General features: G+C 48.4%; 1 protein-coding gene across 1 annotated transcript; it reads right to left on the bottom strand.

The window, feature by feature from the left end:
* Nucleotides 1–239: 239 nt before the first annotated feature.
* Nucleotides 240–8,876, bottom strand: LOC108791230. The gene is made up of 2 exons (XM_018561652.1): nt 7,802–8,876; nt 240–250 (listed from the first exon to the last, which is right to left on the bottom strand). Exon 1 carries the CDS (start codon nt 8,874–8,876, stop codon nt 7,833–7,835), a length of 1,044 nt encoding a protein of 347 aa, XP_018417154.1. The 3' UTR covers nt 240–250; nt 7,802–7,832.
* Between the last annotated feature and the right edge of the window lie 1,544 nt (nt 8,877–10,420).

The raw sequence follows: 10,420 nt of genomic DNA, 5'->3' as shown, positions 1-10,420 counted from the left end.
TAAGAGGGGCATGGTCTGACACCAGCTTGAAGGATCGGCCCAACAGGTAGTATCGGAACGTCTCCAGAGCCCATTTGATGGCGAGACATTCTCTTTCCACCATGGAATAATTTATCTCGGCCGGAGTGATCTTCTGGCTCAAATATACAATAGGGTGTTCTTCACCCCCCAACCACCTGAGACAAAACCGCCCCCAGTCCCAGTTTTGAAGCATCAGTCTGGACCAAGAACTCCTCCTGAAAGTTCAGGGCTACGAGGACTGGTTCTTGGCACAACGCCTGCTTTAGCTTGCAAAACGCAGCTTCTGCCACCCCAGTCCTTTTGTGAGGTCTGTCAGAGGTGAGGCCAGGCTAGCAAAATTAGGAATAAATCTCCGGTAATATCCCACAATACCCAGAAAAGAACGCACCTGTTTTTTCGTAAGAGGACAGGGCCATTTTTGAATAGCCTCCACTTTGTTCAATTTTGTTGTAAGCCTTCCCATTGTGCTCCCTGCTATAAAGGCTGGTTATAGATTCATGCATGTACCATTTTTTCTAGTTTAATCAGTCCTCGACCTACCACATAACCCAAATAGCGGGCCTCTTCTAACCCAAGCGTACTTTTCTCCGGGTTTACTGTGAATCCTGCCTTTCGGAGGGCATCCAGGACTAACTGGACCTTTTGCAAATGACTCCCCCAGTCTCGGCTAAAGATGACGATGTCATCCAGGTAAGCTCCTGAGTACTCCTTATGGGATCTTAGGACTTGATCCATGGCCCTCTGAAAAGTGGCTGGGGCCCCATGCAACCCAAACAGCATTCTAACATACTGCCATAATCCTTCGGGGGTGGCAACCGCTGTTTTTTCTCTGGCTTCATCTGAAAGGGGAATCTGCCAGTAACCTTTGGTTAGGTCTAGGGTGGAAATGTAATGAGCAGGACCTAACCTCTCAATCAACTCATCTACTCGAGGCATGGGGTAAGCGTCTGGTAAGGAGGGTTCATTTAACTTCCGGAAGTCGTTACAAAACCTCCAGGTCCCATTAGGCTTGGGCACCAAGACTATAGGGCTCGACCAACTACTAATGGATTCCTCAATAATCCCCAGTTCTAGCATACTTTTCAATTCCGCCAAGACCACCTCTCGACAGGCTTCGGGAATACGGTAGGGTTTTTGGGTCACTCGAACACCAGGGTCTGTGTGAATATCATGTTTAACTACCCTGGTCAACCCCAGCAGACTTGAGAAAATCTCTCTATTCCTCTGCAAGAACTCCCAGGTTTCCTGTTTTTGGGCAGGTGAGAGGGTCTCTGCTATGCCTATTTTTTTGATCTGGGCATCAGGATCTCCCTGTCCTTCCTGCTTTACCATCAAAGCCTCGCTTTCCTTCTAGGGTTTAAGTAAGTTAACATGATACATTTGGTAGGGTTTTCTCTTGGAGGGCTGGAAAACCTTATAGTTAACCGTCCCTACTTTCTCAACAATCTCAAAAGGTCCCTGCCATTTTGCCAGAAACCTAGTTTCCACAGTGGGCACTAACACCGGCACCCGATCACCAGGTTGAAACTATCTAACCTTGGCAGACCGATTGTACAAGCGACTTTGAGTCGCCTGTGCAGCCTGCAACTGCTCCCTGACTATGGGCATTACATTCGCCATTCATCCTGCATTTGTGCGACATGCTCTACCACACTCCGATAGGGTGCGGTTTCTTGCTCCCAAGTCTCCTTAACTGTCTAGTAATCCACGGGGGTGTCTTCCATACACCATCTCAAATGGTGAGAACCCCGTGGATGCCTGGGGTACCTCTCATATGGCAAACAACAGATGGGGCAGTAAAAAATCCCAGTCACGGCCATCCTTCTCAACCAATTTCTTAAGCATCCCCTTTAGGGTTTTGTTAAACCGCTCCACTAAACCATCAGTTTGCGGATGATATACTGAAGTCCGCAAGTTTAATTCTGAACAGTTTGCACAGTTCTTTCATTATCTTAGACATGAAGGGCGTTCCTTGGTCAGTCAGGATCTCGGACGGGAGCCCTGTTCTCGTGAACATCTGAAACAACTCCCGTGCGATGATCTTGGAAGACATGTTCCTTAAGGGGACCGCTTCAGGATACCTGGTGGCATAGTTAAGGACTACTAAGATGTATTGGTGTCCCCTAGCTGACTTGACTAAGGGCCCGAGCAAGTCCATGGCTATGCGTTGAAATGGCACTTCAATAATCGGAAGCGGCACCAAAGGACTCAGAAAATGGGGTGTTGGGGCAGTTATTTGGCAGGTCGGACAAGACTCACAGAAGTCCTTAATTTCCCGGTACACTCCAGGCCAAAAAAAACGTTGTAGAACTGTTCCTGAGTCTTAACCGCCCCAAGATGACCCCCAAGCACATGAGCCAACTGTAGCACGGTGCGCCTAAAAGGCTTGGGTACCACCAGTTGTTCAATCACTTCATCATTCTCCTTTGTTACCTTGTACAGTAAATCAGCATTTACAGCAAAATGTGGGAACCGATCAGTCGCCCCAGGTTGCTGGGCTTCACCATTTAACACAGTGACCTGGTCTCTGGCAGGAATAAGAGGGGGGTCCCTTATCTGAGCACCCAGAAAATCTTCCCGGGAAACCTCTAGGTCACCGAGGTCTGGCTCAGGGGAAGAAGCCTCCACTTCTAGTCCTGCAAACACTTCTAAGGGACCCGGGTCAGACTCAGCAAGTACAGGCGTGTCATCCTCCTTTTTAGGGGAGGATTCAGAACCCTTTACCTTTTGTTCATACAAGTCCTAGAACAGGGGGAAGTCACGTCCAGGGTCATGGTGCAACCCCGGCATCATCCCAACTTTAAACAAAGCAGTTCCCACTGAGGTAGACAGGGTTACAAGAGCTACAGGGTAGTCTTTGACATCACCATGCACACAAATAACCCCCACATATTCTTTAGGGATCAGCTTTCCCTGCAATTCTGCTCTAAGCAGGGTTATGACACTTCCAGAGTCAAGGAGATCAACAACCTCCCTCCCGTTAATGTGCACCACTCTCTCATGCGGTTTTTCGCTGGTGGACACACAAGCTGCGTAGGCATACAGGGAGCGTCGCCGGCTCACATCACACTCCATTGGCTCCTCTCTCTTTGGACACTGGGTCGCCAGATGACCCAGTTGATGGCAGGTCCAGCAACGCATGTCACGGGGTCCTCTTTACAGGGGCAAGTTCCGGGGGGGGGTTAGATGCCGTGGTGCCTTTATTATTAATAGCCCGCACCCGAGCAGACACAGTGCGTATGTCGTGGACATCCTTGTCCCAGGGCGCGCCTCTCTGATTGGTGCAGCGTCCCCAGACAAACCCTCAGCACAGGTGTATCGCTCTACTGCTGTAGCCATCTCATCCAGGGTTTGGGGTTCTGTCTGGGTCACCCAACGATACAGTCCCTTGGGGAGGCCATGCACAAAGCGGTCCAGGGCAACCCGCTCCACAAGCTGCTGTGGGGAAAATTTATCTGGCTGTAACCAGTCCTTCAGGAGGTGCAGCAGGCAAACAACTGTGCACGGGCAGACTTGGCCTGGTCATAGCGCCAGGCATGGACCCGGCTCACCCTTAAAGTGACAGTCACCCCCATTCTGGCCAAAATCTCAGCTTTCAACTGCGTGTAAATGCATGCGGTTTCAGGGGCCAGATCAAAAAATGCTTGCTGGCACTCACATTAGGAAAGGGGCCAGTACATCTGCCGAGTCCACCTCAGACAGTCCTTCCCGTGTGGCCATTTGCTCAAAGAGGGAAGGATAAGCCTCCACACTGTCTGCTGGGGTCATCTTTTGCAGAGCCCGCTGCTCAGCCTTCCGAGGGTTATTTGGTGTTTCTCCAACCTCCTGGACCCTTCTGATTTGCTGCATAACTGTGGTTTGTAATGCTGAGATCTGGTCAGCCAGCAGGCGATTGGTCTTCTGTTGTGCTGCAACTGCCTGTGCACTGATCTCCTGTTGAGCCACTGTGGCTTGTACTAGGCGCTTAACCAGCTCCTCCATTTCTTTTCCTGGTGTTTGCAACGCTTGTGCAGTCTTTACCCAGGATATCCGACTGGCGTGTACCCCTCAAAGTGCCCGCATTATCCACCAATTGTGGGGAACCCCAGGGGTACACATGCGTCTTCAACACAGTCCGAAATAAATAAGCAGCTTTTATTTCATCCAGCGGTAACAGAACAAACAGCTTTCTTCGGCAAAACGGTAAAGTAAAAGGCTTTCCTCAGCAAACATCAAACATAACGAAAATGTCTTTCAATAAGATTGCACTGCGTAGTGCGTTTAGGTGATCTCACCAAGATAGAGTCTACTTGCTTCTGAGCAGCCCCACACACAGAGCTTTCTGTCTGACTCTCATCTTCCCCACTCCTTTCTCACCTGTGTTGCCTTTTAACAGGAAGGGCTGTAGGGGAAGTACCTGCCCTCCCAAGTTAACCCCTTCTTTGCTCTCAGCCCTGCTGACTCTCCACAATGCTATATGTAATATATAATAATTCTAGACCAAATATATATAGAATACAATATAAACACATGGGGGGGTTATCACAACTGAAGTAGACAAAATCTGGAGAAACTGTGTATGTATCTTTCTTCAGTTTGTTCAGTTAGGATTTGAAAATTAAAGAGAGAAGCTGATAAAAACTGTGGCTGCTGCAATTAAACATAAGCAAGCACAAGTACAGACCTGATAGAAACCATAGGTACGTATTTTACACTGATACAGACCATAGGTACATATTTTATATTAAGCTCAGAGGTTTTCAACTTAAACATAAAGAACCTGATCTATTTTCCACCAATCATCAATTAAATTAGAATTACATTCTCAAACTTTAATATTGAATCCAGATCAAACAAATATACATTGCCCAAATGTACATTTATGCCCAAGCACTTTCAGTCATCATGTTTCCACACAACTAGCTCCAACTTTCTCAGCTCAGCTTCCCTGAACATCCTGTCGGGTAGCAGGTCACAAGGGAGAGCACAGTCTCCAGCAACTTTACATCTACTAGCTTAGATAAGGGAGAAGGGATGAAGGAGGGGCAGGAAGGAGATGCAGTTAGAAGTGGAGTGGATTGCTTTGCTGTGTTTGTGGAGGCACAAACAACTTCCTCGTACACACAAATGGGTCTCCATAGGACCCTGCAAGGGAAAGGAGCCACCCTAAAACAGGATATCAGGGCCTGGTGGCGAACCTCACTGCTCGTAACTGAATTGCAATACACAGTAAGGTCTAAATCTCAAAAGAGGCTCCTCCCGTAGCTTACACAATATGACCGCAGAAACCAAAAATATTGAGTGTGTGTACACAATTATAGAAAAATATAATAATAATCAAAAAATATATATATATAGATATATCTATATATCTATATATATTATAAAATAAAAAGGATAAACAATACATTCTATATCACTATAGATTACATTTGTTTTCACTTTATAATTTTTTCATACATCTTAGAAACATAAATATTACATTATGGCAATAATGACACTTTTGTATTGTGAGAAAACAACTGGTATAAGCGAGAATGTTTCATTTAGCACCAAAGTTATTATCAAAAAATGAATGGTGATTTTTAAAATGAGCATAATGAGATAAAAATAAAATACAAAAAGACATGTAAGAAAAAAATTATCTTAGATAATGTTGACTTGTTGGCATTACTTGCTGCTATGCTGTTCCCTCCCCAGCTAATCATGACTCTGTGCTGGCACCCAGCACTTTAAATGTGGTCTGCCAGAGTAATGGCTGTGCACAGGCTGTGCTGTCTTTATGGGAAATGTTTGTGGTCTGGAACATGATATAAAAAGAACTGGAAGAGCTGATTACAAACCACATTGCAGACATATTGTAACCACTCACCACAAGGCAGCAGCAAAGAAAAAACAAGAGCTAGGGTATCCCACTAATACCTTGCAGTAAGTAGTAGAAAATGACCACTAAGATAGGTTTACCCTATTAAATACCGGATGTGCCATTGGATTACTGCCCAGGGGAACCACTCACATTTGCTTCTCTTTCAAGGGTCAACATTATTGTATCAGACTGCAGGATGTGAACATTCAGCTGCAGCAAAGGAAACAATTGTCAGATATTAGACTCTGAGGGGCACTGTGTATAGTTGGTTTCAGTGCTCTGTAACATACAAGCTTTTGGACATACCTATGATGCAGGTTCAGAGGTAGCCACACTGCGATGGTTAATACAAATTTTGACAAGAGTTCTTCTTTAAAGGATAAAAAATAAACCATATTAGTACAGTGCTGTAGCTTGGTTTGGCAAACATACGTTTGCAGGTATTTATAACTAGTGATGAGCTCGGGCGTGTTCGCAAGCGCCTCGTGCCGAGCCTGCCAGGAAGCCGTCAGCGCGCAGGGCCAATCACAGGCACTGAGCCATTTTCCGATCTCTGCAGCTGCGGACCGGGAACATGTCTCAGTGCCTGTGATTGGCGCTGCGCGCTGACGGCTTCCTGGCGGGCTCGGCACAAGGCGCTTGCGAACACGCCCAAGCTCATCACTATTTATAACCTCCCACAAAGATCACAGAGACTGATGAAATGCTTTCTCCTGGCTGCAGCAGACTGAGGACATCATCAAAGTCCGAGTTACTTAAAGATCAAAGAATGCTATTTAATGATAAAAGGATCAGCTTTAATGAAAAATGTTACTGTTGCTGTATAATGTGATATATTAGGAATGTATTAATGTAGACTTACAAGGATACTGAAAGGTTTACTTGCAGGCAGTGGCATATCTAGGGTGGTGTGGTGGGTGTGCTCTGCTCCAGGTACAACCACCAGCAGCAGCGTGCCTTGAGGGTGCAAGATAAGCTTATTCATATTTTGCAAAACAAAACACAGAGAGCGCCTCCATCATGTAAAAACTTTTATTACAACTAGATAAAAACAAGTGCAATGGTACTCACAAAAGTCGAGTTTAAACAGGCATGAAAAGGATCTTTACACGAGCAACTTAGCCAGCCGGCTGTACGTCCTCCCTGAGGCCCCATTCACACTGAGCGACAGAAAATGGCGCGATTTTCCGAGCGATTTTATATGAGCGATATTGAGCGACTTGTCGCGCGACTTTTTCCTATTGGGCTGTATGCAATCAGGAGCGAAATCGCTCGAAAAAAGGGTCATGTAGGAGCGACAAGCTACAGCGACGAGCTACAAGCGATATTGAGCGACGAGATGTGAACAGCTCCATTGAAATGGATTGGAGAGGCTACATTGAGCGATATCGCGTGGAAATATGAGCGATATTGCTGCAAAAATCGCTCGATAAAATCACTCAGTGTGAATGGGGCCTGATTTTTGATTGAAACATATACTTTATTAATGTAATAAAATATACAAAAACAAGCTATACAATCGGGGTACATTCAACCTCGTACTGCGACGCAGCGCATAAACACCACATAGCAATACAGCTCAATCACACAATAAATTACATTCGCACTGCGGCGAGATGCCTGACGTGTAGCGCAAGACAAGAGTCCTGAGCCCTCCACGTCATTCATGACACACGCATTACCCCGTACTGAGTCTGTGGTCCGTAGGATCCACATCAAATGCCTTCAACTAAATAAACTTCAATAAACCTTGCGGCGCAATGTCTGACGTGCGGAACTCGAGGTTCCTCACGTCCTACATGGCACCGCGACAACACATCAAGCATAAGCACTAACCCACAACAAAGCAACAGGTGTGATGGGGGAGAGGGAAGAGGGTTAGGGGAGGGGGAAAGAGTTCACAGGCCCAAAGCTTTATTGAAGGACAAGAGACACAAAAAGGAGGGGGGGGGAAGGGGAAATCTTCTCAGACGTCCTCTTCCTCCTTAAAGTCCATGAGGTGATAGTCTCTGAGCAGACTGATAATCAGTCTGCGGCAGTCCTCAGTGGACATCCTCTCCCTCCGGAGGGTGAGGCGCTTCCTTGCGCACCAAATAGCGTCCTTGAAGCAACACATCACCCGCCAGGCGCCTCCGATTTCGTCTTCTGTAAAAGCGCCACAAAACAGTCCATACATCACACCAAAGTGAGTAATCGCTGTCAGCGGCACAAAGTCTTTGAGTTCGTGTTCCAGAGCCCTCAACAGGGCCTGTGCAACAGGGCAATGCCAGAAGAGATGCAAAGCGGTCTCTTCCTCGGTGATGCAAAAGGGACAATGCCTGTGTCTGCACAGGTTTCTGGTGTGCATAAAAGTCCTGACGGGCAACCCTCCCTGGATAGCCATCCACGCCAGATCTTTGTGCCTGTTGGTGAGTCTCTTAGATGAAACACTCCTCCAGACAAATTTGCAAGTGTCTAGAGGGAGGCCTGGAACAATCTCAACAGTGTCCTTAGCTCTCATGAGCTTGTAAATAGTCTTTGGCTTCCACAAGTCCGGTTTGACTCCATGCAGTCCATGCTCCCTGATGAACTTGAAAGTGTCCAAGTAAAACCAAGGAGTGTCCCAGTTGTAGGGGACCGAACTGTCCCATTTGTCCCATCCCAGGGTCCTCCAAAGAGGCAGGAGGAAAAAACGGGACATGGAGTTCCCGGCAGAGTCCAAAGTCTTTTCAATCAAAGTCCTGCGGATGCAGTTACAACCAAAGAAAACCCTCAGCATGGTGGCAATGTCCGGCACTCCCTTTCCACCCTTGAGGGGCTCTTTGAACATAACCGCCCGCTTCACTATGTCCATCTTGGAGCCCCAGATGGAGTGGAACACCGCCCTGGTGATGGCCTTGCAGGTGTTGACCCGGGGGGGCCAGGCCTGGGCGAGGTACTGCAACACAGGGAGAATCTCGCTGTGGAGTACCAGTGACTTCCCTTCGATGGTGAGCTCTCTGAGGCTCCAGAGTCCAAATTTCTGACGCATCTTTGACAGTCTCTCCTCCCAGGACTTCAGGGCCGCGCCCTCAGCTCCAAACCAGACGCCCAAGATTTTTCCGCTTCACTCTGTCCATCTTGGAGCCCCAGATGAAGTGAAACACCGCCCTGGTGATGGCCTTGCAGGTGTTGACCCGGGGGGGCCAGGCCTGGGCGAGGTACTGCAACACAGGGAGAATCTCGCTGCGGAGTACCAGTGACTTCCCTTCGATGGTGAGCTCTCTGAGGCTCCAGAGTCCAAATTTCTGCCGCATCTTTGACAGTCTCTCCTCCCAGGACTTCAGGGCCGCGCCCTCAGCTCCAAACCAGACGCCCAGGATTTTGATGAAATCCACTCTGATGTGGAAGGGGATGGGCGCAGAAGAAGGCAGGTACCATTTTCCGAAGAGCATGGCTTCCTACTTCCCGCAGTTGACTTTTGCCCCCGAAGCTCGGCCGAAGTCTTCGCAGGTCTGGACGAGCACGTCGATGGAACGCTGGTCTGCGCATAACACCGTCACGTCGTCCATGTACAACGAACACTTGGCCTCCCGTCTGTCTGGACCCGGTGCGGTGATCCCTCTGATCTCTGGATTCCGTGTGATGCACTTGGCGAAGAGCTCTATACAACAAACAAAAAGAAGAGGTGAGAGAGGGCAGCCTTGTCTGACCCCGGAGAGGACAGGAAAGGGGTCAGTCTTCCAGCCGCTCACCAGCACCGAGCTGCGGATATTAAGGTTCATCAGGTTAACATACGAACAAAACATTTCCCCAAGGCCAAACCTATGCAGAACCTTGACCATAAAACCGTGCGAGACACGGTCAAAGGCCTTCTCCTGGTCAAGACTGACCAGGGCCGCGTGCACACGGCGGTCCTTGATGTACTGGACCGTATCCCGAACCAGCGCAAGGCTGTCCGCGATACGGCGACCAGGTACACCGCAAGTCTGATCCGGGTGGATGATCTGTCCGATGACAGCCTTCAGCCTGTTGGCCAGAACCTTGGCGAGGATTTTGTAGTCCACGTTCAAGAGAGAGATGGGACGCCAATTTTTCAAGTCACATCTCTCCCCCTTACGTTTATACAAAATCGTGATCATCCCCTCCCTCAGCGACGAAGGCATTCTGCCCTCCACCACCATCTCCTCGTACAGCTCCAGCAGGTCCGGGCCCACGAGGTCCCACAGCGCAACATAAAGTTCAGCTGGGAGACCATCGGAGCCCGGGGTCCTACCGAGCCTAAAGGATGTGACGGCAGAGTGCAGCTCCTCCAACGCCAAGGGAGAGTTAGGGGCCGACATACCTGCAGGATCAATAGTGTTAGTGATACCTGACAAGAACCTGTCGGCGGCCGTCTCGTCCGTGTCTTTCGGGGAGTAGAGGTTGGTGTAGTAGCCGCTGACCACTTCCATCACAGCCTCCTTCCCCTTCTGGAGTGTTCCGGTCTCGTCGCGAAGCTCAGACAAGGGGGTGTGTCCGGAGTGGAGTTTCCTGAAAAAGAAAGAGTTACATTTCTCACCTTTCTCAAGGTTCTCCACCTTGGAACGGAAGACA

Source organism: Nanorana parkeri, unplaced genomic scaffold (assembly GCF_000935625.1).
Source record: "Nanorana parkeri isolate BGI_ZX_2015 unplaced genomic scaffold, ASM93562v1 scaffold536, whole genome shotgun sequence".
Taxonomy (NCBI): Eukaryota; Metazoa; Chordata; class Amphibia; order Anura; family Dicroglossidae; genus Nanorana; species Nanorana parkeri.
The sequence above is the reverse complement of the archived record's forward strand: the minus strand, read 5'-3'. Positions and strand labels throughout refer to the sequence as shown.

Bases quoted from the DNA above. Each gene is read 5' to 3' on its own strand.
- LOC108791230 (XM_018561652.1), bottom strand. From the start codon at position 8,876: ATGCGTCAGAAATTTGGACTCTGGAGCCTCAGAGAGCTCACCATCGAA.